This window comes from Hoplias malabaricus, chromosome 4, assembly GCF_029633855.1.
Source record: "Hoplias malabaricus isolate fHopMal1 chromosome 4, fHopMal1.hap1, whole genome shotgun sequence".
Classification (NCBI taxonomy): Eukaryota; Metazoa; Chordata; class Actinopteri; order Characiformes; family Erythrinidae; genus Hoplias; species Hoplias malabaricus.
The window spans coordinates 59788651-59816505 of NC_089803.1; the positions used below are offsets into that span (position 1 = coordinate 59788651).

Genomic DNA, 27855 nt, shown 5'->3' on the forward strand with positions numbered 1-27855 from the left:
TTGCCCTCTGTATGTGTCTGTTTGTTCTAAGGAGAAGAATAAACCGCTATGTGAAGTGGTGAGACACTGAATAGGGGATGGAGTGATAAGGGATTTTAAAGTCCCCGAGGTTCACAGAGGGCTTTATCCGACGATGAGACGCAGATAACTGGACTTTAACAGTTCCCGACTGGTGTTACTTCGTTTCCAGTGTAGAAATGGAAAAGACGCCGAGGTTGTTGTTGTGCTCTCGGCTGGTGGAGGGGAAACAAAGCCGGGTATACGATGTCTCTCTAAGCTCCGCTTTTATCTCCTGGAGAGAAGTGCGGGAGAACAGCAAAAAACGCTCCGCCGTCAAGGTCTACGGTCCCCTGAAGGCTGGTAAGAGTTATTTGAGTGTTTTATTAGACACCGTTCATTGTCTTCCTATTTTAAAGCAAAGCTGAATTTGTCACTTTCTGGAACTCCCCTTTTCACCTTTTTAAATGGTAACGTTACACTACTTGAAACTAATATTGAATTCAACCGTATTTAAAGTCTTGTTAAATTCTTTTTATCTTACATTTGAAGTTCTACCTCCAACATTTGTCCTTTCCACCTTAAGTGGTGCCCTGCTTAAGGTGGAGCGGCAAATTCCTATAAGAAAACGTCGAATAACCAAACAAATGAAGTGCATTTTATTTGCGTTTTTATGTTGCCTCCATTTCCACATTAAACTATTGCCCGATCCACATTAAAGGGTGTACAATTAAGTGAAAAGGCGAATAGGGCCTATGCCTTACTTATTGTCTTTTTATAGACCACTTCTTCCAACTTAAACAGAGCACTTCTTAAAGAAGAACAATAAATTAACGGGAATAGGAAAGCTATTATAATGGTTTCTCTTACAGTTTTATTTACATTTTACCCTGACATTATATTAATATACAAATGAGCTGTTGTCATTGACAGCCTATAATTGGGCTTCATTCAGAATGATACACTCCTTATAACTTCAGCATTAATGAAGAATTAATGGTTTTGGATTTTGTGAGGTCACACAATGGTGAATTATGTACAGCTGTTTTTTTACAACTTAGTTTCCATAAACAATCTATGGATTGGGTATGTTTTAGAACCCCAGGATCAAATGATTTAATCTGAAAAGGTATTATTTTGTATAATGCATGCTTTTTAATTTGGGATGGAAATGTCTAATAAATAGCCACAAATTAGATTAATGTGGCAGCTTGTGTTTATTATTAGTCAGAAAAACACTAATCTAAACGTGTTGGTTCATTACTCCTAACACTTATAAGGTGGGCCTTTTTTTTCATGTGAAACATGTTAATTTATTGTAGAAATGGGTTTTAAAAGGCATCTGTATATATTTATTTTTGCGGTTATCTTCCCATGGTGGTGAGGCTATCGAAATATTAAAGGTATATCAACATGATTCCTGTACGCATATGCCTCTAAACAAGAGCATTCACAATTAATTGTACAAGATGTTGAGTTCTTGCAGGTATAATCCATTTAATCTGTACTAAGGCTTACGGCAGGTGTGTCTACTGGATTAGTATAAACATGTCATAAAAAAGCAATATAATTGCTATAGCAGCTTTGCTACAGTGTGCTAAAGAATCATTATTGATGAGTGTTCGACAGTAAAATATGTAAAGCACATGTTATAAAATACGAATATATTATGAATTGAATAGTTATTATTGTAGATTTCTGTGTGCTGTATGTAACTAGCAGGTTTTTCAGGTTGGGAAAGTATGGTATGAACATAAACGTACTGGTTTGTGGTCATAAGTCTACAAGGACAAAAGAAATCTTCCTGATATTCTCTAAGGACTGAGCAGCTGTTAATATTGCTACTAGTTCTCTAAGGCCATTGACTGAAGTCATAAGTTCTCATGGATAATTTACTGACTGTGCTAAAAATAGAGCTGAGGTGAGATTTTTACTTATTCCTCAGAAGTGTCCATAATTAACTAACCATGATTCAACCTGGATGTTAATCAGTTACCAAGCCCTCATAATATACTTAATGCAAGGCAGTAGCTCTGTACTGTGAACCTGATATGAGTTTCATTTCTGCTTTACAGCAGTGCCCTTGGTGACTCTGTTGAAGTGTTTAGTTCTTTATGTATACCATTACAATGCATGATAATGAATACATCCAGGCCTTATGCAGCTGAACAATACCTCAGTGCTGTTTCACATGACTCACCATGAGGACAAGGGATTTGTATGGGATGAGGTGTGTGTGAGCGTATGTGTGTATCCTCTTCCAGGTCTGAATTCCTCAAACTGTAAACAGTACTGATCAGTTTTTGAGTTGAACCTATAAAATACAAGGTTACTACACTGTCATTTGTGCATTGTAAAAGAAATGTAAATTTGGACGTGTGGTGGAACTGAAACTGAAAAAGTGTGAGAGACTATTAACACCACATTTAGGCCTATGACCACTGGCATCTTTGCCTTAGGCATGACTATTATATCCACTAACAGCACAAAATTATTTCATTTATAATGTTGAGATGCCCTTTTCAAGAGTTTTAATCATATGACAAATGTAGACTAATTCGGGAAGGAAACCCTTGCCAAACAAAATGGCATGGGCTGTATTATGGACATAGCTGCTAAGGCTATGAACACTAGTCTGCCTGTCGGATGGAGTTGTGTAAGGCATGGTGTTAAGAATCACACTTCTCTATCTGTCAGTCTGATGGATGAGTCTGGGTTTGGCAAATGGCAGGAGAACATTACCTGCTGTACTTCACTGTGCCAAATGTAAAATTTAGTAGAGGAGGGCTGTTGATGTGGGGATTTTTTAGAGGATTGTTCTCCCATTAGTTTCAGTGAAGTGCAAATTTAATGCTTCAGCATACCAAGATATTTTGGACAATTGTATGCTTCCAACTTTGTGGGAATCATTTGGGGAAGGCCCCTTTCTCTTCCAGCATGACTGTGCCCCAGTGCACAAAGCAAGGTCCATACAGGTTTGGCTGGGTGAGTTTGACTGGCCCACACAAAGTGCTGGTCTCAAACCTATCGAACACCTTTGGGATGAACTGTTTTGTTCAAGCATTGTTCAGATTTGAGGGTTTGATTTGCATATTAATGCTTTCTGGGCAGAAGGTGCCATGCCATTATTTGGTAAAAAAATATCTAAACATATAGTAGACATAAATGTCTAGTTTTATAACTTTACATTTTACAAATTTGCAAATACTTGCCTAAATATTTGAAATATTGTTTCCATTCAGTGTTATGATGATGCATATCATGTGCTTCAGGAACCCATTGAATACATTTAGCAGCTAATTTAACCCATGTTTAATGAATTGTATATATGAGAGATATATTAGGTGTATGTGTTAACCAGTATTACATACTTCTTATATGTGATGTTAATTTTTCATTCTGTTAGGCTCTGCCCATATTTTTAGTTCTGTGTGAAAATGAGAGCATTGTCTGCTTCTGTTGATATTTCACATGTCCAGTCATCTGAGCTTACCCTAGAGAGATCTCACAATGAAGCACTGCTGTAGAGTAGATTGGCTTCTCTAATGTTGACCTACAATCTGCTATAGAGGCCTTCCATGAGGCCTAAACAGATCTTTTGCCCAAGGGCAGGGTTGCATTGGAATTAAATTTCCGTCTAGCAAAAGAGAATGTACGCCCTGTTCTTTGTTATAATTCTTTGAAACTTCGAAGGCAACTTGAGGCTTGAAGTGTTTTGCCTTCTATCAAATGTATGCAATACGTTAATTAATTCTAATGCACTGTTTTGAAATCGATATGATAAACGTACTGGAATAAATGGTGCGAGTGGTTCTTTCAGACTAATGCAGGCAGTAAAGGGTTCATTGTCCTGTGCCATGATGTGATGACCTTCTGTCTGTCACAGCACTCAGAAAGCTGCTTACTCTGGCTTGTAGGCAGAGTGCAGTAAAATCAGTAATAAAAAGAGAATGATGCCATCGTATCCCAGTAATGGATCATGCTGTAAGATGGTAGTTTCTGACAAGGGCCTTTTATGTTTTCATTGACCTGTCACCTTGTCCTCACTCATGACAAACAGTCATTTACATTGAGTGTCAGTGTGAAAGACACTCCTGCCATCTGCCTCTCCTGCTCTGCATGCCTTCCACCATTTACTTGCTTTCAATTCCTTTCTCGCTGACGTATGACATTTCATTAATGTAACTGGATCTTCCTCCAAAGACAAACTGGCTATTTTTGCTGGGGTATACACCGTCTCAGAGATTACATATTCCTATCACAATGTTCAAGAAGGTCAATGCAGTATTTTATAATGATGGATGTTTATATGATGGACTTGTTTCTTCATGTTGTAAAATCTGACTGATGTGAAGGGCAATTAATCGAATTGACATAATTTTGTCTATATTGATTATGTAGATTATTTTTATTCTGTTATGACCCCACTGTGTACTGTCCCTGACTAGACATGTACTGTCCCTTTTTAAAACCACGCTACCAAGCTGTAATCACAAGATTCTGCCACATGGAAGCCACCTAAATGTAGAGGCCGACTAAGCAACTTGAGCAGCTTCTACCAAAGAAAATCAGTGTCTGTGGTTTGGACGTGCTGTGTTTTGACTATAATTAAGACGACACTGAACAAAAAGAAGTCAAATGTAAACGATGAGAAAAAACAGTTTCAGCGACTAAAGCACAATCGCACACCAAATATAAACAGTGCTCAAGAAACAAGAGAGGAGCAAGCTTCCAGCAACATTAGAAAAGCATATTTACAGTACAAGCCTCGTCACTGAACTATGAGGGTCAAAAATACAAAAACAAAAGAATCGTTCATTAATCGTAACCGTGGTAAAATGTCCAATTAATCGTGATATTGATTTGCGCTCATATCGCCCAGCACTAATGTACAGTGTAATCAGTACACTTACTAGTTCGAACAGTGAGACAACCAAAATAATGAATGAATATTTTGGTTCCTTACTTTTTTTTTTAAAAAAAACAGCAATGAAAAATAAAATTCCTGACTAGGAAAAGTCAAGGCAGCAATGAAAAATCACATTCCTTATTGAGAAAAGTTAAGGCAGCTTGTGCTTGGACGTAGAGCTCATTTTCTATACCTGAGAATGAACACAAGCCAATGCCAGTCTGAGTAATGTGTTGACAGCTCCGGTGTAATGTGTACTTAGCCTGTCCGCTATGTAATTTATCCGGGTGCCTGGCAAGCTGAGCTCCTCCTAGCATACAGAAAGTGATGAAAGGGACGAAAAAGACATTATTTGTGTTTGACTATTTCATGCTAGGTCAATGTTTAGCGAAAGCTAGAGCTGAGCATGGGCCAAATGGCATGTGTGCAGCAGCTCAAACACAGCTTTAATGGAGCCGGTAGGGAGGTTTAATGGTTTATATAAGCGTCCGTGATGACCTAAAACCTCCCTCATCCTCTGCATGCCATTGACTTGCCTGCTTTGACTTGTGTTTCTCTGGTGATTCCTGCCTAGATAGCTTGTGCTTAAGGCTCTCAAAAAAAAAACAGACCTGCTTCACACTACCAAGAAAGCTGTTTTCAAACCTCCACCATAGACGAAGCTCTTCTGTCACTGAATATTTTAAGCCTAAGACCAAGTTACATTCAGTAATCTTGCCCATTTATATCCCAGGATCTGCTTTACAAATCTCAATAACTACAGCCGATGTCATTTGTTGTGATATGGTGAGGACCTGGGACATATTATCTGGAGTTAAAAAATAAGTGCAAAATAAGAATTTTTGTTGACAGTAATTGGAGAGCTGAGTATGGCAGAGCTGGATAGTTTCTTTACATTTGCAAAAAAAAAAAAAAAAAGCATACACAGTGAACTTAAAAGAGCAGCCAGCTAAGCTAGGAGAGGGACAGTTAATGAAGCAGCTGGTCGTTGGATCAGAGTAAGCCAACAGGTTTTCTCTATTTCCAAGTGTTGGACATGGTAATTGACCATATGCTGCTAGCAGAAAACAAGTGCAGCAGACAGAACCAAACTTATGTTAAAAATACTTGGGCATTCCTTTTCTTACTTGTGAATATATATGAATACGTATGGATATTTGCCCAGGGAATGCACAACTAGCACTTAAATGCCACATTATTGAACATCTGTTCAGGTTAGACCAACAGTACCATGAACATTCAGTGCTGATACATAAACGAGTAAACCCACATGCAATTATGCATTTGGAGAAGCAATGTCTGTTATGGTGTTGGAATTTTGATTTGTTGATTTACTTTATGTTCTGTTGACTTTTCTCATTCATATTATTCAGATTGGATTCATTTTACATGGGAAAGGGAAGGGTAATTTTTAAATTTTTTTATTATTTTTTTATTTATTTATTTATTTATTTTTTTTAAACCTGTGAGTTGATCTTGTCTGAGTCTGCCTTTTCATTTGATGATTTAATGGACTCAATTAACTAAAATCAAGTTGTTGGGAAAAAAAAACCCTGGGTTATGTTAAATATTCAAGAAATGCTTATGTGGAAAACACTGATGGGCGGCACGGTGGTGCAGCAGGTAGTGTCGCAGTCACACAACTCCAGGGACCTGTAGGTTGTGGGTTCGATTCCCGCTCCTGTCATCCTCCGGATGCCACAGTTTCCTCCCACAGTCCAAAACACACGTTGGTAGGTGGATTGGCGACTCAAAAAGTGTCTGTAGGTGCCCTGTGAAGGACTGGCGCCCCCTCCAGGGTGTATTCCCGAACATGGATCAGGAAAGATTTTTGGGGAGAGATTAAACGAGGGAGCCTGGAAATATGAACTCCTTCCCCACACTGCAGTGTGCCAGATGGCAGCAAATTCATGACAGGAGATTTCTTCAAATGTCAGTTTGGATGTTACGGCTGGATGTTTCCTAGCTGTAATTGCAGAGAAGGCCAGATGTACCAATGCACACGTATAAACTCTCATAACAGCATAAGCTACTTGCACAGGATACTGTGTTAATTAAATGTGTTGATTCGATGCAGAAGCATAAATCGAAAATTAATATTCTGGCTAAGGTTCTGACTGTGTAAATGATGTATGTATGCTTCTAGACTTGCACAACCAGTGAAACATTAAGTGACTGTGATTTTTAAAATGAACCAAATGTTGCTCTTTGTCTCTCACACCTGAAGAAAGTGGAATACCTTGTTTGTGTCGCTTCAAATTTGCTTTTTTTTGGTCTTTAGTTTTTAAAATATTTGTATTAATAGGTGAATCTGGGTAAACATAAACATGAAATGTGCTTTCATTGTCTGGAAATTGAATCTCAAAACACATTTAATTCATCCAGGGCAGTAAATGCACTAGTAAGTAATTTGTAAACTTGTTCAAACTCGTTTATATCACAATATAAAATGTTCCAATAACAGTGATATGATTTTAAACACATTTTCAATATTTCAATAAATATACATTATTTACAGCATCAATCACTGACTGACAATTTTGTGATATAAATTTTGCCCGTATCGTCCAGCTCTATATGGATCGTATTAATGTAATCTGTAGTAGCAATGCTAGATTTTCAATTTAGAAAATCACACTTATTTAAGTTTAATTTGAACATTTTTGTTTTTGATATGTTTTAATACTTTTCATCATAGGGGGCCAGGCATCAGGGATTCGTTGGAATGTCAGCTATTGTTTTGTGGCATGTCCGGTAGCTCAGTTAATTTCCTTGTTCATTGTGAACTGATATCACAGACAGGATTCAATACCCTATATATTATAAGAAAGAACAGAGAATAAACACAATAGGATGGCTTCTTCATGAATGGAGTTCTGGTTTTATATAACCTCTACAGCAATAAGACCCTAAGGCTTTGTGTGCCAGGTCTAGTAAACTCGCTAAAAACAGTATTAAATACATCCCGCTGTTAAGTCTAGTGATCATATGAACACAGCATGAGGTTTTCTGAATGGTTTATGGTTAAGAATAAATTGTACTTTGCACAGTACATGCAGAGTGGTTTCTAAAGATTAGGTTTTTTAAAGATTTTAAATATTTAACCGTTCACTACATCATTTATCAGTAAAGTGAGATACTTGACCTTGCAACATCTGCACAGGATCAGTCTAATATTACATTGATTTTACTGGACCCTATTTCACAGAGTGTACCATCATAAAGTAAATTAAATTATAATTTAGAAACAAAAATGTCTACAAGATTATTACCACTTCCTGCTTAAGTCTTTCGAGACTCATTTAGTTTCTCAATCAAAGTTTCTTTGTAATAAGATTCCCTGCTGGATAGTTTTGAGTACTTGGACTGCCTTTCAAACTTTCTTCAGTGTGATGTAAACTATAGCTGATCTTGTGCAGGAGAAAGGCAGATAAGGAAGGAGGAATTTCAGTAATAGATTTTTAAAGTGAAGACTATTCTTAGACTTTTCTTTCAGTTTCAGAAAACAGTGCACATCCTTCTGGGTTTTACACAGTTCAAACCGACCATAACCTGCCTGTCTCACTCTTATCTTATCAATTTTAAATAAAGCCCATAAAATCTCTTTTGCATGTAGCTCTCAGTTGTAAAAAGCTTGGTGTTATTTCAGGTTAACTGTAGGACTGTTGCTGCACTTTGATCAAATCTGATTAGACAATCGCATCAATTAACCTTTTGTTCTCTGCAAATCTTAAGTGATTAGTTGGCAATTTATATCATACTGATACTGATTATGTTGATGATGATGATTCAGACTTTGTAGATTTATATTAATTTAGAAAATAATGGCCTGGTGTTTAAGGAACTGGGCTTACAACCAGTAGGTTGCCGGTTCTATCCCCAGAGCCGGCAGGTCATGACTGAAGTGCCCTTGAGCAAGGCACCTAACCCCCAACTGCTCCCTGGGTGCCATGGCCAGGGCTAGGTCTAGGGCTGCCCACTGCTCTGGGCATGTGTGCTCACTGCTCCCTAGTGTTCACTAGTGTGTCTAAATGTGTGTTTCACTGCACGGATTGGGTTAAATGCGGAGAACAAATTCCTCTGTGTGCAAGCACAGTGGCCAATAAAGTGATTCTAATTCTAAGTCTGTCACAACAATGACATTAAAGAAGTGACATTAATAGTGCACCTTGTGTTTATATGCGTGTTTGTTTACATAAGAATTAATATCACCAATGTTTGGGCCAGTTGTTTGAAAACAGTGTTTTTTTTCCATATATTATATTTTTATATATTCTTATTCCAATATCTGAATATTTTTAATAACATAGTTTTTGCTAAATGTTTATTTTTTCAGGAGGTGTAATTGCACTATTATATCATGTATGATCTGTATGTGACAATTTGCAGAGCCTAGTGCAGAGAATAACTAAAAGTAATGAAATTCATTGATTCATTTTTTTTTCCTTCATTAGCAGGCAGCCACTGTGTGCCAGTGTGTGAGATCATAGCCGTCCAGGAGGCTGAGGAAGAGTGTCCAAGAACAGATGTGGGAAAATGGCAGAAAGTTCCTCAGAACCCAGCTGGCTCCAACCAGCATGCTTTCACAGGTGCACTAGTGATTGCCTGCATATTTGCCTGCATGCTTTAGAGAAAGTTCTGAGATATGCTCTTACTGTTATCTGATAATGGGATATAGCTAGAAAACAGTTAAGGAAAAAGAATAGAGAGATTGGTGGAATTTTGCCCAGTTTCTTGAGTCTGTATTGTACGAGTGTAATTGAATCACTTTCTCTGACCTTCCCAATGTAGTTTCCTATGTTGAGAGGACTCTGAAGCACTGCTGGCGGTGTACTGAAGTCACCTTCCGTTGCTCTGATACAAAACTATGTCTGCAGTGGGTCCAAACCATCAGGGAGCAGCTTGCGCTATTGAGTATGTCCTTAATGCCATTTTTTTTAAAATGAACTTGTAAAATACATGTGTGTTACTGTGGTACTGATTCCATATAGATGTTCATTTTATTTGCAATTTGCAGTTCCATTTACAATTTAATTTGGAAAAAATCTGGTCAAAATAATAAACATGCTGTATGTTTTAATGTCCTTAATAATTTCACTCGTTCAGTTCTCAAAACTTTGTATTTCAAGTAACAGAAGTTGATTTTATAACATGTAAGTTTATTATATGCTTTGCATTTGTGCACATTTGTTGTTAGTTATTGTCACTGTAAATATACTTGGGTTTAGTTTTATGAGTTCTTTGAGTAATGCACCTTTTAATTTTGCCTTGTGGATTTATTTGTTCTGTATATTTCGCCTGCAGATGAAAAATTTACCTTCAAACTAAATTTGCCACATTTCCATTAAAAAATAATGTTGATTTAAAAAAAAAAAAGGGAAGAAAAGTAATAAACTTTTTATTTGTTTAAAGTTGGGACATTTTGTAAAAATGCAACAAAAACTAAAAACTTTAATTTGATAAATTATTTTTAGCTATTATTATTATTGTTATTATTAATTCAATTGATCACTGTATATAAACAAACCGAATCCTGTTAAATGCAACATACTCAAACAGGGAAAAAAAGTTTGGAGTAAAATAGGAATGAAAAGTTGTACATATAAATTAAATTTGTGATTAAAACACATATTATATTTTGCTTTTATTTGTTAAAGTAAATAACAACTAACAGAATTATATTTTTGTTGCTTTTTGTGTGTGTCCCAACATTTCTCTAATGGTGTTTATATTTAGAGGCCACCCCAACAACTAAACGTTAGCATCCTACTAGTAACTGTTGTATTTTTGAGTAAATCTGCCCCTAAGTTCGGCAGGTGTTTCCTACACTGAAATTCACTTAAAAGATATGATTTATATGTATTTTGGACATTTGCAAATTATAACTGACATTTACATATTCCACGGGGATTTTATCTACACCGCTCAAAAAATAAAGAGAACACTAAAATAACACATCCTAGATCCCAAGGAATGAAATATTCCAGTTGAAAATCTTTATTCATTCAGTGAAATACATTGAGAACAAAATAACATAAAAATGATTAATGTAAATCAAAGTTATTATCTCATGGAGGTCTGGAATTGGAATCACGCACAAAATAAAAGCGGAAAATCAAATTGCGGGCTGATCCAACTTCAGTGGGTATTCCTCAAGACAAGTGAAAATGAGGCTCAGTAGTGTGTGTGGCCTCCATGTGCCGTTTGACCTCCTTACAACGCCTGGGCATGCTCCTGATGAGTCGACGGATGTTCTCCTGAGGGATCACCTCCCAGACCTGGATTAAATTATCAGGCAACTCTTGGACAGTCTGTGGGGCAATGTGGCATTGGTGGATGGAATGAGACATGATGTCCCAGATGTGCTCGATTGGATTCAGGTCTGGTGAAGGGTCAGGCCAGTCCATAACGTCAATGCCTTCATCATGCAGGAACTGCTAACGCACTTCAGCCACATGAGGCCTGGCACTGTCATGCATCAGAAGGAACCAAGGGCCCACTCTCATGGAGTCTGTTTCTAACAGTTTGCGCAGAAACATGGATATAAGTGGCCTACTCCTCCTGTTCTTCCTTGCACTCCTACAGCCCCCTCCACATCTCCTGGTATCTCCGGTTCCTCCGTGCTCTGGACACAGCAAACCTTTTTGCCACAGCTTTCATTAATGTGTCATCCTGGATGAGCTGCACTACCTGAGCAACTTCTGTGGGTTGTAGACACCACCTCATGCTACATCTCGTGGTGAAAGCACTGACAATATGCAAACGTGACCAAACGATCAGCCACAAAGGATGAGAACAGAGGAATGGTCTGTGGTCACTACCTGCAGAACCACTCCTTTATAGGGGTTGTCTTGCTAATTGCCTCTCATTTCTACCTGTTGTCTGTTCCATTTGCACAACAGCAGGTGAAACTGATTCACAATCAGTGTTGCCTTCTAACTGGACAGGTTGATTTCACAGAAGAGTGATTGACTTGAAGTTACATCGTGTTGTTTAAGTGTTCCCTATATTTTTTTTAAGCAGTGTTAAATTAACTTAGTCTATTCTTGGCTTCCAGTTCCCAAGAAAATTTGAAACAGTCTATTCCATAATTGAAGTGCTATTTATTAGGGATCTTAGTCTGGAAAACTGACTCTGAGTGTCTCAGCGCAGTTTTTAGAGGTTTACTCAAGCTTGTCACATTTGATGAAGTTTGTGTGTTAATAAAAACTTTCTGGAGTTGTTGGCAAGCTGAAAATGCTGCTGTTCATACAAATTGAGCCTGTTGGTTAATGACCATCCCTGACTCCCCACCTCCATATTTGCAGCTATCCGACCGAAGCGTTTGCTGGTCTACATAAATCCCTTTGGAGGAAAACAACGAGGGAAGAGGATTTACGAGCAGAAAGTGGCCCCAATCTTTTCCCGCGCATCCATTTCCACCGACGTGATTGGTGAGCGCCCATCAACTGCCTACATTAACATTTAAATAAAAAATGAGCATTCATGCTGTACAAACACATCTTTGTTAGCAAATGGCCTTGCCTGACAAACACGGCCAAGGATATGATTTTATTTACAGGTCTATATATCACGAAAGCTACTGATAATGGGTAAGCTGATGGATGTTAAACCCAGGATGCTTATATATCAGGAAGAGTTTGGTGGGTGTGGGTGCAAATAAAAGTTGATTATTGGCAGCAAATAATCAGATATATATTATATATCCATTTGATAAATAATGCTTTTTTTCAACAGTGGCATCACCATGCTGGCATTTCACAAAGCGTTAACCCCATGTGTGCCTGGATGTATGCTATTCTAACAAAATTTTTAGAGGAAGCAAGTAAGCGGCCTCTTTAATAAGCTTCATAGAAAACCTTTGGCATATATCATCATCATCATCATCATCACCTTGGGCAAGAGGCCTTCTGCTAGTCATCCATTTCAAGGACACTCCTGTATGTTACAAGCTCTTGTCAGTCCCGACAGGCTAGGACTTGTAATGAAATGTGCTTGAGAATTTTTTTTTCTGCTGCTGCTTCAGCTTTATCATCCGATGTAGCATGATCGATAGTATCCATCAAACTGGTAGCGAAATAGCAATTTAACTAGCAGATGAAGATAATGATGTTTTTCTCCTGCCACTCAGCCTTCAAGCCTGTATCAGCATGCACACTTACGAAGATTTTACCTTTGTTTCCATAGTTACGGAGCGCGCCAATCATGCCAGGGACCACTTGAAGACAGAGGCTGATCTGAAGAAGTATGATGGGTGAGTTGGAGTTAGCAGAGATCACAGTAGGCATGTGGCTGCGTCTTAATTTGCTCAGCGAGGGATTCACCTATGCGGCAAAGACTAGATTAACATTTCAATACGCATAACTCCACTGGCACTGCAGTTCTGGCTGGCAGCAGAGGAAACAGCCGTGGAGAGTAAAATGAGCTTTGATGACAGCCACATGAAATGTGCATTGAGCCAAGACCAAGGGCTAAAGGATCTCCCATCACAAAGATGGTGTTTTTAGATCATGACTTTCTAGTTTTAGGTTCAGCAGATTAAATGGTAGCTGGGAAGCTGGTCTTCTATTATATTACCATACATCAGATATATGGGCAGATTATTTATCGTCAGATTACCATACCAGTCATGGAAGGTCACAAACATGGGTGCTGTGGTTATCTCCCTGACTAAACACACTTAATTCAATCAGTTAATAATTACAGGTTTGTCACAGGAATGTTTATTAAGCTGATACCAGTTATCTGTATCTCGCCAATGTCAGCAGTAAATACTGGATCAGATAACAGAAGGGGGAAGAATCTGATCTAATCCTCTAGCTAATCTATCATGAAAAAGCAAACAGTTATAGTATCTGAAACATGTGGTATAGTGTTATCTCTGATTTGAGGTACACTAATATATATTTAATTGTAGTTAGTATATACAATAAAGGGGTAAATTTACCTCAAAAAGCCAGCAATCTAAGATTTGTCTAATAATTAAGTTGTCATTTTGAATGGTGTTTATAGTCATATGAGGTAAATACATGTGTCCATTTTCTTGTATTTTAATTACTAATAAAACTGATCTTTTACTTGTATTGTATATTAAAAGCAGTCCTAATTTGAGATGGTTATAGTTTTAAATTTTAGTTCACACATTATATGGGCCCTTTTTAAATGATTTATCTGCTTTGGTATGTTCAAATAATATAGTAGTTGATGCTAGATGTACAAAAAGAGATGTTTAGGGGTTATTTGGTCTGAAGTGTGTGGAACGACCAAACGTTTGTATGAGACTCTGTGTCACCTCAATAAAATGATCAACCCATCATGTCTGCGCTAAACTAACCAGCAATATCTGACTGTCAGGGTGGTGTGTGTGGGTGGAGACGGCATGTTCAGTGAAATCATGCACGGTCTGATCTCCCGGACTCAGTGCGACACTGGTGTGGATCAGAACTGCTCGGATGAGACCCTGATAGCGTGTGAACTGCGTATCGGCATCATTCCCGCAGGTGAGCTCGCCATATTTAATTTTTGGAGGTTGCAGGAGGAGGAAAACAAGATGTCTGCTGACAACAGCTAAGCCCCTGCATTTTTCTTGTTTTTCCTGTTAGTCAACTACAGTGAGATCTCCTCTGACAGCATGCCTGTGAGGCCCAAAGTATCCATCACTTGCGATTCCATTACAGGCCACATGCTGTGTGACATTTTCTAAATCATCATAAATTCCACAGCTGTGACGTGCATTACCCAGCCAGGGCCTGGCTGCGTGCTGGCAAATGATCAGAGGAGATTACAGTTGTGCTTGGCTCGCCGGAGAACAGCCTCTTGTCTGAATTACACAATAGAAACACACAGCCTGGCCAAAGTCGTAACTTCCTTCAAATGTTGAGGGATTTCCGCAAAAGCATCCATAATTATTTTTATTTATTTATTTATTAATATTTTTTTTTTTGAGAGAAGTGTAATAGGTAAAACATTGTTTTTTTAATATTTATTTTTGTTTTTGACATCTTCTTCCCTATTTTCAGAGTTCAGAGATTGAAATCAACGTCATTTGAATTATAATAGAATAAAAGTAGAGTTATGTTCCCTAACTTAACGTATCACTATGCACCCTTGAGGGTACCACAGCAGTGATAGTTTTTCTGACAGTGTACGGTGTAAATGACAGAAGATCTGAAGAAGATTTGACAAAAATATCAAAATAAATAAATAAATGTAAATTGCTTCCCCAAAATATCTGAAATTTATTAGAAATTATTATTACCGATGCTGTAGGATTAAGTCTCGAATGCATTGTTTAAATGTATAAAAATATAAAAATGCAAATATATTCAGCCAAAGAGCAGTGCTTTGACCAGTGATGAAGAGAATAGTGCTAAGTTCCATGGCCCACTGGCTAATTATATCCCACCTCAGCACATTTATTATTCATTTTATTGTTCATATTGATGATTTAATAATGAATAGAATGGCTCCATGAACAAATACAGAAGCATTATGCCCCATGGAGTGCCATTCACCAGAGAATGGAAAACCTGTCCATACTAAATTACTGTACTTAATGGTCCATAGCTTATCAAATCAGGTTTTAAGGTTTCAGCTTGCAATGGCAACAAGGCAGTGCTGAGCCCTTTATAGGGGTTTTAAAGTGCCTGCTTTTTATCATCAACCATATCAGCAGGTACTGTTAAGTTCTGCCTACTTAGCACCTTATCTTCTCTTTACAGACACACATGAGCCAAAGTGAACAATGACCCCAGGGGCTTTTCCTTGTCATGCCTCCCATACTTTTGTTATTACATAAAATACATACGGTAAATCTTGAGAAAAATGTTTCTAGAAAGAACTTGGAAAACAAATGTTAGTTTCAAATCTGTCTTTATTGATCTGATTGGGTGGTTTTATCAGGAGCAATTGTGGACATAACTTGGAAAAAAAGACCTTATTTTTTTATTTTCTCATTTGAAGACACAATAGTTGAGGGCGGAAAAAGCCAGGCAGGTGGGCTTTACAGATGGTGGTAGCTCTGTGCTTACCTCTGCCCTCACTGGGCTTTATATAAGCAATTTGAGGCAGAAGAATTTGATTACCAAGCAGCGCATAGCAGGGCGAGAGGGAGGAACTCATCTGAAATCTCATCTCTGAAAATGGCTGAGCCTCACCTCTAAAAGTGCTTTCCTCCATGCCTCTGTGACTCAGCTAAAATGTTTTAGGCAAAAAACAATTCTTTATGCCTAGGGAGAAGAAACCTTATCTGCTTCTAATATTTGGTAAAAATTAGTTGTGATTGCAGCTTGGATTGTTTCAGTTTTTGATGGCATTCGCTGAAATTGGGGGAGAATAACACTCTTTTTCAAAATTTGAGGCTCTCTTCTGTAAAAATAAGATAAGATTTTATGCTAAGCCCAGATCTAACTCTGTTTGTGAAACAGTTTTGAATGACATTATTAATGTATTAACAAAAAGGAGAAATCTCACACTAGCAACATCTGACAAAAACAAAAAGAAAATTATACTTACAGATTTTATGTGAACTTTGTGAAGCTTCATTAATCAGTTCTTATTTGTGTGTGTGTGTGTGTGTGTGACCATTTCCATTGGTCAATTCATCCCAGAATATGGAAATCATATGTGGTGATTACAAACTATGTCATAAAAACTACAAAAACAAACATAGAAACCTGTCCTCTCAACTAACACAATGGGATTAACACAAAAATTAGGTTGCTTTACTGAACAATAACCTACCGTAAATTCTGTTTTGTGTAACAGGTTCAACTGACTGCATATGCTACGCTACAATGGGCTCCAATGACCCTGTGACCGCAGCTCTGCACATCATTGTGGGTGAGTAGGAATCAACGTGTTTCACATATCTGTCTTTAGCACTTTCTTTTCCAGCCATGCTTACATGTACATTACCCAGTGCTCTATTAATAGACAAAGAGAATACATTTTCTAACACCCATCATTCCTTAGTATGGGTAAGTTGAGGTTGGGCTGCAGAACTGGACAAGGCCACATACCATGCCTTTAACAGTCGTAATTGCCATAAATGTAGGGAGGGGAAACAACATGACTGTGAAGTGTTGTCATTCATGCTTTACTGCCTAGCAACAAATGCTCTGAAAAGAAATAAGTTCCATTGAGTGGTACAAAAACAAAAGAATGTGGCTGAAATGGGCAAACAGGCTTTCAAAAACATTTCAACACAGAGCAAATTGTGATGGCTGTCACTGTGACATTTACCGACATTGCCCCCTGGTATTATTCCTGAGAACAGGGAGTTATTCTTCACCACTGCTGCATGTAGATTGTGTTGATATGTCTTAGTGATGTCTACATGCAAGATTTTATCAATATACAATATTCTAATGTTTGGAAAAATAAAACCTGTCTTGTGTTATGTATACACTTAAAACTAGTTTGTGTTAACAACGTGTATAAATATTATGAACAAGACACCTTTATAATATTAAAATGCTTTATTCAGTTTTTCAGGTAATCTAAAATACATTCTTAATGCACAATTAAAAAAAAAACAAGCTATGTATATTCCTCTCTTTATAAATTATGTATTTTCTTCATGTTATAAATTATTCTGGTGATTCTCAGCAAGAGAAAAAAATCTGCACTAAGGTCACTTTTGTGAGTATCATTGAAAATTAAGAAACCCTCATCAGTATGGATCATACAGTGAATCGTGTGGTCTTTCTGAATTTTGTACAGCTTTTCCATAATTACCTGATGATGAAGTGCCATTCATCATCAGATTTGATTTTAGATTTTTCACCAATCTCTTCTAATTGTTAGAAATGTGCATCAAATTGAAGGACGTTTCTAAATCCATCTGTAATTATATTAGTTTCGTATTATGGAAAACGCTGATTCCAGACCTTTGAATGGTGGTTTTGGTGTAAGTATATTTTCCCCTTTTCCACAGGTGATTCCCAGCCACTGGATGTGTGCTCTGTCCACCATAATAATACCTTCCTCCGATACTCCGTCTCACTGCTCGGTTATGGGTTCTATGGTGATGTGTTGACGGACAGTGAGAGGAAACGTTGGATGGGTCCCGCTCGCTACGATATTTCAGGTCAGAGCGACTCCCCCAGTCCAACATCAACAGACTGAAGGGGACAGAGAAAGCTGCAATTATTTTTTTTCTGCAAGTGCTTTCCTTCACTGTCATTTTAAATGGGGTCATGATGTTTTATGGCAGGTGTTAAAACATTTCTGTCACATCACTACTATGAAGGGACAGTCTCTTTCCTTCCTGCTGATGGGAATGTTGGAACTCCCAGAGACAAGATTCAGTGTCGATCTGGGTGAGAACTACACACTTTTTTACACTCAGAAGTTGTATTATATCTAACATGCATACAATCTACAGTGTGGAGTGGCATGTTGTTAATAAGAGTATAAAAATGACAGACCTGGACATGACTGTTAAACATGATTTGCTTTGGATATTTTTAAATGAATTATAAATAACAGTAGTAATTTTCCATAATGGGGCGGCACGGTGGCCTCCGGTTTCTTCCCACAGTTGGTAGGTGGATTGGCTACTCCAAAGTGTCCGTAGGGGTGTGTGTGTGTGTGTGTGTGTGTGTGTGTGTTGCCCTGTGAAGGACTGGCGCCCCCTCCAGGGTGTATTCCCGCCTTGCGCCCAATGATTCCAGGTAGGCTCTGGACCCACCGCGACCCTGAACTGGATAAGTGGTTACAGATAATGAATGAATGAATTTTCCATAATGTGAACACAGTTTGTTTTTGAACAAAAAACAAAATAAATGTCTTAGGCTTTATATTACCTGTATATTTTCCCCCAAAAGAAGTACAAACTGTTATGAGGTTTAAGATTTATGCCCATATAAATGGATTTGTATCATCAAATAGTCCCTAAACAGCCAGAAACTTGCTGTAGTTGAGACTTATTGTTGCTGTCTTTGATGCCAAAGGTAATAGCTAATGCCTTCTGTTGACAGGTGTAATATCTGCCAGCTTCCCTCAATAGACAAAGCAGTCTACAAAGATGAGGACAGCATCTCAGACACAGGTGAGGAACCACATTTATAATCAAGTAAAACATTTTGGGCAAACCCTTACTTCTCATTACTTCTCATTGCTCAGAGTATTCTCACTGTGGTGAGAAGCACAACATATTCTCTAATACTGATGTGTGCGTGTCCTCCATCTGTCCCCGCTCCTGCTAGGCTGTTTGTTAAAATTAGGCCATATAGTTCGACCTATCCCTTGTTCTGTTCATTCATGTACATGTGTACACAAACACGGGCAAACAGGCTTCTTTTTCCACATTATCTATGTCTCTCAGCGCTCAGCAGCAGGTGACTCTGTTACAAACTGACCCGGCTGTTTACGGTGACTCACTGATAAGTGCTGTTTACAGAGACCTACAGGTCTCTAATTGGCATTTAGACATGACAATTTCTGGGCCTTTTCTCAGGGCTGGTCAGACCCAGCAGCTGAAGCAAAGCAATAGAAAGGAAGGAAGGTGGTTTATACTTGTGTGGGGAGTTAAGTGTCTTTAATTAAGAACCTAGTATCAAAGCCATTCGTAGCAAATATATTCCATATTTCTGTTGTATCTCTCCATTTTTTTTTGAGTGGAACTCTACTGCATCTGCCTTGACACAGGGGAGAGGTGCAGATTTTGCGCTAATGAGTTTCCTAGAAAAGGAAATGTGCCATTTGAAAGGCTGCGAATGAACACAAGCCAAAGGTCTCCTTTGTCATTTTGTATATTTAAGTGTCTACTCAGTGATTTCCAATTAAAATGTATTGGTTTTGCTGTCTCCAGAGACAAGCTAACATTGGCAAATCTCTCCTGTGTTTATGACTCAGAACAATGGGGGACCTAATTATGCATTTTATGACTGCAGATCAACACAGCAGTCTTTTTGAATGGTGTTCATTAAAAAGATATTTCTTGCTTGGTCACATACAATCAACACATTCAACTTAATGTTGAACGCAGTGAGACTTTAACGTATCTTCTGAGAGGCTTTAAGGTCCATGAGGCCACACTTAAATGAACCATGATACTTTGGATTTAATGAAAGATAAGACAATTCTAAAAATGTGGTCGGTACAAAGTGTGGGGAAAAACATAAGTTTCATTACGATAGCGCTTCACGCAGTGACTTTGTCCTGTGTTACAGAGACTGATGGTGTGTGGCGGGTCGTCAGGGGCAAGTTTCTGGCCATTAATGCTGCGTGTATGAGCTGTGCTTGTCCACGCAGTCCCAAAGGCCTGTCTCCCTCCGCCCACCTGGCTGATGGCACCGCTGACCTCATCCTGGTGAGAAAGTGTTCCCGACTTGACTTCCTCCGCCATCTCCTGCGCCACACCAACAAAGAAGACCAGGTGAGTATCTTCATGAGATGATCCTAAGATTATTTACATATCACGTGTTGTCACGTTCTGGGAAAATGTCTGATCATAATGATTTATTCTTTTGTATTGTATTGTATCCATCTCACCTTAAATCCAAAAAATACCTCTCAGTGCCAAGAAGCAGTTAAGGTCCAATAAGCCTCAAATATGACTAGATGAATGTTCAGACGCTTTTTCATCAGATTTATACGCTATAAAACCAACACAGCAGAAATATTAGATTTATCTTGGGGGTAATGGAGGGAAACTTTCCATCCCTGCCCAGTGTAGAGTCTCTAGAGGCTCATTCTGCTTCCTTTTTGTCAGGGATGTCTCTCTCCTGGGAGCTGTGCATCATGAATTACGCACCTTATCCAAAAAAAAAGAAAAAAGAGAAACCTAAGCGCAGTGGTTGGAAACATCAGATTGTTAGACATAGTTCACATCAGTTCATGCTGGAGGCATTCCCATACTCCAAGCTCTCAACTGCATTAAAGACAAGCCTATATACTCGTTAGACTCTTTACCAGAAACAAACAACATAGCCCTAAAATCTGTTTTGTTCCATTTACCGGACAGTGGGTCTGGGGTTAATAATTAGTGCCATTTTCTGTGCCTAGTCATATCTACATACTTAATTTGATGCCGTCTTGATACAGACATTTTTACCCCGAAGATCCTGAATGAAAATGCTAAAATCTTTCTTCCCTTTGACCAAATACACTATTTCAGGGCTACAGAGCAGTGTAATTGGCTCCACTTCATTTGATAAACATCACTGTTGTGAATGTTTTATCTGAGCCTGTTTTGACTTGCCTATGAACTCCTGTAACCACAAACAAGCCCAAGCATGAGCAAGAAAGGTTGAAGCTCTTAAGGAAATATCAGTAATAAAAAAACAAATGCATTATTCATCCAGTGCTATTTTCCTTAAAATGAGTGTTTGATTAATTAACCGCATGCAATTTTTTAATTCTCTTAAAATTGCTTGATTAGCCAAGCTCTGTTTGGTGTCCAAAGTTTGCTTGTTTGTCTTGCAGTGAAGCTAAAGTGTGTATGTAGTATAAAATGGGCAAAATTGCTAGTGATTCAAAGAAGTTCGGGTACTTTTCCAAACCCATCCCCCTCCCAGCAGTTGAAAGTACAATTGACTAACACTCTGAGGCATCCCTGAACAAGGACGCATAATGTCTTGCATGTGAAGCAGTGAATAAGCACCGAAGCATGTTCAAAACATGGGTGAGAGGATTTCTTTTCATTTAGTTATATACAGTATATGGTAAATTTAGCAGATGTTCCTTCTATTAGGAAATTTCTGCTGGTAATTCAGGACTGGGTCAATTTATTGAATTGGTCATATAGTCCATGCATTGCTAATTTGTTGGGCATAAAATGTTCTTGTTTTGCGCGTTAACTGCTAGTTCAGAAATATAGAAGCATACATGTCTACATTTGGAGTGAGGTGAATATTTTGTCAACTTTTTGCTGAACTGTGGTTTTAAAGATTACGTGGAAGGTGCTAAGAGGAAGAAGGTTGATATAAGGGTTGACTCAACTGGAAAGTTCTGCTTCCAAGAAATGAAAAGCTCTGAAGTAGAATGGTGGTACTATGTGACCCGTCAGATATCCTTTGTTAAAACTATGTATGTGTGTGGTTCTTTGCAGTTTGACCACCCATTTGTGGAGGTGTACAGAGTGCGACAGTTTTCTTTCACACCCAAACATCAGGAGACAGACTCCGAGCTAGAGCTGAGAGAGAGGGAAGGCAGTAGTAAGCACTTTTTTACTCACATCTGTAGAGAACATCCAGCATGTGGCTGCACCCAAACACCGAGCAGCTGGAACTGCGATGGGGAAATCCTTTCACATGCTGCTATTCAAGTCAGGTAAGCATTCCACTAGTGCACTAGGGGCTGTGAACACACACCCACAGCGGCAGGCAGCATTTGGGGGTTCGGTGCCTTGCTCAAGGGCACTTCAGCCATGGATGTTTCCATCTGGTCCTGGGGATTGAACCAGCAAGACTGGTATCAAGACTGGTCCTCTAACCATTAGGCCAAGGCCAAGTGTCCTTGAGCAAGGCACCTAACCCCCAGCTGCTCCCCGGGCTCGAATGGTTTATCTTCCAGCCCATCTTTAAACAACTGCACAGCAAGAATGATTTATACATAATTAAACTGTTGCCCTCAAATGAATGAATGAATGAATGAAAGCCATTTTGATGAATGAGGACCAATATGTGCTTTTAACAAATTATTAGCCAGCTTATCACAAAACCAAGTCAGCTAGTGTACAAGCAGAACAGCAGTGCACCAGCGGACACCTGGGAAACACAATTAGTGATGTTGTACAGGCCTGAGAGAGACTATTCCAGGTTCTATGCAGTATAAATAAAGCCGCAGGCAAAAATACTTTCATAAAAATGAAACAGATTGTTAAATAAAGATATATTTGCCATTTTTAATGACCACAGGGGGCACTGAATATAATTATTTAAAAAAATGCAGTGTTTAAATTTAGACCAGCTGTATGGATTTCTCATACTAAACATTAAACCAGTATTTAAAAAATGTGAAATATTTGTAAAATACACCTTTAACAGACAGTGCATAGATTACATTTATCATTATTTACTGAACAAGATTGGTAAATGCATTATGAGTGTCTTACAGACCAAGTGAGGCTAACCTTTAAGGCACAACAAGCGAGAAAAACAAAAACGCATTATTACCAGGAGCCACAAGCTGTGTATTTACAAAATACAAACCACCACTGCCATACTACTGCGCAACTTCCTATTACAGTCACAAACAGAGGATGAGTCAACTGTAAGAGTTTAAATTCAAGATGCAAAAAGAGCTTCTGGAAAACTTTAGGAGTCAACTATTCTTCGCTTTCTTGTGATGAACAGAGACGCTGCAGTGAGATGGTTTTGGAACCAATCTCTGAAAATAACATTGGATATTTCAGGGCAATTTCTGACCCCATGTCGCAGGACAGGAAGAGGAAGAAAGAGTATTGACTCAAGCTTTTTCAGACCAAAATCGGTGTGGTTCTAGAGCTGACCTGCTGAGAAACTAAACAGAGAGTGCAGTAGGATAAGGTGAAAGTAAACTCTCATTGAGACGCTCTGACCACAGCCCTAGAATTTTATTTATTTATTTATGTAAAAAAACAGAAACAGGTTGTTTACCATGTTCCCATTTTAAATTTAAATTGAAATGGGACGAATATATACCGACCCAACAATTATATTTCTGTATTTTTTATCATGAATGGAAGAGCCACATGTAAAAAATGAGGGCACATGAGCCGCCCTGTTATAAACTTATTGTAGAATCATGCGATACATTGTACACAGTTTTACACACACACTTTTTTGTATTTATCAGTGTTACACTGGTTTTCCTTTCAGATTTTTTGCTTTTTTATTTTTTTTAATAAAAATACCAATTACCCCAGTGTACAGCTCGAGCTCGTGTTAAGTAAATCACTTTGAACTGGGTCCACTGCTTTGAGAGGAATATTAAAATGGGGATTGTGTCTGCCGAGAGATAGCACGCTTGGCCGCGGCTCTGTGAAAAATCCCTTTATGTTCCTGGAGGAGTGTGGGACTCCCTTATCACAAGGAAATCTTTATGTAGCATGATGGCTCTCCTGAATGCATCATTTATTTCACGCTCCATTCTTCCCAGTGTCAATGATGCATGGCTGTCTAATGTCCTCTAATTTAATGGCCTTTCCACTGTTAAAAGCTTACTCCCTTTTAATTAAAATAGAGGTCCATTCATTTATTGCATTTTCCTCTCCAGTAATTGCTCTTCAAGCGAGTCAGCAAATGAACTGTAGAGACGGATGATGATGATGATGATGGGGCTGATAGAGAAGCCGGGCGGCTGGATTAAGTCGCACCTGAGTGCTAAACACTCCTCATCCATGGGAGTTAAAGGAAATTAGAGTCTAAATCCTCTGAAAAAAAGAAGTTGCAGTGACTATAATGAATTTTAGACAGAGCTGGTCTGGTATTCAATACCTTAATCTGTTTTAACCATTCATTTATTCACTTAATCAGTGTGTTTAAATTAAATACGTAAATGCCAAGTGATGCTAGGCTTGATGGACATTCTCTCTCTCTCTCTCTCTCTCTCTCTCTCTCTCTCTCCTCTCTCTCACACACAGAGTGCACTGCCAGTTGATCAATTTGTTTGCAAGAGGGATCGAAGAGCCGTCCGTCTTTGAGGACCCTTCTTACAATCTCTGTGCAATATAGATCTGCCTGTCAAAATCACTGGAGAAACAAATAACACAATCTACTCTCGCTGGACCATGAAGAATTCTAGAATCCTAACCTTTTGAAGAAATGTCACATTTTGGGTTAGATTTAACCAGATACGGTTTCATTTGCAGTTATAACTGTGTGTAGTGTTTAGATTTAGTAACCTGTTAATGGGTATTTCTGTAGAAACGTATTCCAAAGGTCTGCCTAAAAACAAATAAGATGTGCAGAAGGAGTCATTAAGAGTGATTGGATGTGAAATGCTCTAGGGAATCACTGCTGTGGGAATAGTGTGTAGATGTAGATATCCATTATTCTTCATCTACAGATGAACTACTAACACACAAACATTTAGAAACCTCATTGGAAGCATCTAGCAATTCAGAAAAATGGAAAATTTATTATTGAGGGTTATATCGATGTGTTCACATAACAAATATCACATAAAAAACCCAAAACGCATCGTTTTAGTTCAGCTTTCCAGCTCAGGAATTCTTACAGTGGTGATGATCGCAAAAAAGCTATGAAAAGTGTTTTAAATTAAACTCAGTTTATTGTAAAAAACATCAATGCTATCTCAGGTTTTAACCGTGCGGTTCCTGCCATCACCACTGTTAAGAAATCTGAGGGGGCATGTCAAGTTACAGCACGCCATTTCATATCACCACGCTTAATGGCTTTATTTATACATCAACTTTTCAACTCTGCTGTGGAGTCGGAGGAAGGAATTCCCCTTTTCTGTTACTCAGATGCACCACAGTGGAGGTTATTGCAGCTTATACAAAATGTAGGGTTTAGAATTTCATCTAGGCATCAGTATTGCTGTTTTGTGGTGGTCTTGGAGCTTTGTTGAGAGATTATTTTATTTATTAGGATGACCAAGTTGCTAGTGATTTCTCTCACTGTGTTCAACAGCTTTGAGCAGAAGCTGTTCCTGTCTTCCTCCACAGTCAAGCTGGTCTTGATGTCTTCTGACAGTAGCATTAGTTGTATTCCAGAACCCTGCACAGGGAATTTGCTTTATTAAAAGTGAAGGACTCAAGGTTGTACAATCATAGTTGCATTATATTGCTACAGTGTATTTAGATATGCAAGTAATTTGCTGGAGCTTGCATTTAGTTTTTAGTGCTGTTACAATTTACGCATGAAGTGTTATGAAGCAATCTTAACACTGGGACACAATGTAGCTTATAATATTCTTTGTATGTGTGTGTGTAGTGATGATGGTGTTGTTGTTGTTGTTGTTCAGAAACATCATGCTCTGGACCTCTGAGTAATATTTTGGGAACTATGACAAATTCTACTCCAAATATCAGCTACAACCTGATGATATTTTGACCTTTTATGGTCAGATTTGACTGGGCTTTGCACTGAATTGTAAAACAAACATGCCCAGTATGATTTGGCACAGCCTTGTGTCTGTAGCTGACCACATGACTGAATGATAAAAGATATTCTGCTGTTGGTCTGTCCTGAGCTCGGCTCTCTTGGCTCCCAACCCTTTAGGACCACTGCCTGGATCATTTTGAACTTTCTGGTTTGCCTGAATGTCTTAATTCTCTGTGCTGTCTTTCTGTACTGATTAAAAAAGCCCAAGGCCCTCTTGTTCTTGGGGCGTCTGCGGGAGGTGTTGTGTGTGCAGTCTAGGCCTATGTTGTTAGTTCAGCATCAGGAGACTTTGAACAGTGTATGATTTAGTAAAATTGCTTTTGCCTCTTCTCCATTGCACGTCTCCTGCTGTTTGTGGATTTTTGTGAAGCTGAGGTGGAGGGGAGATTGAGTTCATGGACTCCCTGCCTCCTTATAGGATGCTTTTGTAAATTATTATCCTTAAGTCTGTCTCTCAAGAAATATGTGGAAAGAGGAGTAGTGGACGGTAACCAGGGTACTACAGGGCAGTGAATCATTAATTGTTTGTGAGTGAGGGAGTGAGGGAGCGAGCATAGAACTACCCTCATCTCTGCCATCTGACAGCTGCTGTGTTTGGCAGCTCTGTTCAGGGCCAATCAGACACTTAGATGCCCATATGCATCAACCGCTGTGACAACAAACCTCCAGCTCCAGCGCACACAGCCCTCAGCCCACTCCATCTGAACCAGAGGCGTAATTCAAAATCCTCTTCAGCCCCTCGTAAATATCAGCGCAACGGCTGAGCTTTGCCTCACAGCTCAGCGACTGCTGCTGCTAACTTACAGCAAAGCCTGAAGTGACTGACAGGGTCATTTCCTGTCCACTATATAGTCCAGGTTTGCCTAGTCTTATACACACAGTGCTGCTTAGCCTGCTGTTTTATTATTATTTAATTTACAAGCAAACACACACCAGATTATACCTACTTAATCAGCTGATCACACCACTCACAGGCGACAACATGGTAACTGTCGATTTAACTCTCCCGGCTTTTCCAGGCATTAACCCCCAGGAATGGTCGTGATCACTGTGAGCAACACCACCACCTCCCATTCCCTCAAATATGCTGCCTAGTTAGTAAAGCTGCAGTAATGACTGAAAAACAATCATCTCGCAGGCTTCGAGATGATTCGAGATGATGACACCAAGCGATGTACAGTTTGAGATGTCGAATTTGATGAGTGTTGATTAAAAAAAAAACTGAAAAAAAAATTAATAAAGTTTCTGAAACCTATCTCTGATTGTTCTGTTGATGTCTTGAACTCAAGCTTATGATTTTTCTTATGATACATGTAATTAAATATGAAGTGCCAAAATGGCATCTGGTTCTCCAGCAGGTTCTGAAGTGCCCTGGTGTTCCACATTTTCACTCTACCTTTGTGTTTCGTCTGAGTAAAAATGTGGACCGACTAAAAGGCCCAGAGGGACCACTTTGAGAACTATAGGAAGTTCTTTAATGGAGTTTGTGTTTTATCTAGTGAAAGCCAGTCAGCCTTCCGTCTGACTTGAAGTGAAGCCAGAATGACCAGTGTCTCCTTGGGACTTTACAAGATTGATGGACGAGTCGGCTGAGGAGAAAGGTTACATTAAATCGTACCAAAGGCCAAGCTCTGAAGATTTTATGAGAAAAACTGTTTTAAAGTTGACCGATACGGCTACCTTTATAGCACACATGCATCCAAGGTCATCTATCTGAGAAGAACAAGTAGCAGTTCATCTCTCGGTCAGAATTTAACCCCACACTGGTCCAGGGGAGCAGCAATTTTTTTTCCAATGAAGCAGCCTTGGGAATGGGATGGAACTGGACAGCAATGAAACAGGATACGATGGTGGTTTGGTGGGAAATTAGATAGGATCACTCTCTTAGATTCA

General features: G+C 38.7%; 1 protein-coding gene across 1 annotated transcript; it reads left to right on the forward strand.

The window, feature by feature from the left end:
• Positions 1-27208, forward strand: cerk (ceramide kinase). Its single transcript, XM_066669627.1, has 13 exons — positions 1-360; positions 9361-9495; positions 9698-9820; positions 12214-12339; positions 13094-13160; positions 14261-14406; positions 16673-16747; positions 17844-17996; positions 18123-18228; positions 18889-18959; positions 20083-20288; positions 21963-22183; positions 24477-27208. Exons 1-13 carry the CDS (start codon positions 198-200, stop codon positions 24565-24567), a joined length of 1683 nt encoding a protein of 560 aa, XP_066525724.1. The 5' UTR covers positions 1-197; the 3' UTR covers positions 24568-27208.
• Positions 27209-27855: the final 647 nt, after the last annotated feature.

Excerpts from the sequence above, each read along its gene's own strand:
- cerk (XM_066669627.1), top strand. The coding sequence starts at position 198 with ATGGAAAAGACGCCGAGGTTGTTGTTGTGCTCTCGGCTGGTGGAGGGG. Across the intron at positions 18,229-18,888 it reads AAGATTCAGTGTCGATCTGG|GTGTAATATCTGCCAGCTTC; the intron begins GTGAGAACTACA and ends TTCTGTTGACAG. Across the intron at positions 22,184-24,476 it reads CATGCTGCTATTCAAGTCAG|AGTGCACTGCCAGTTGATCA; the intron begins GTAAGCATTCCA and ends TCTCACACACAG.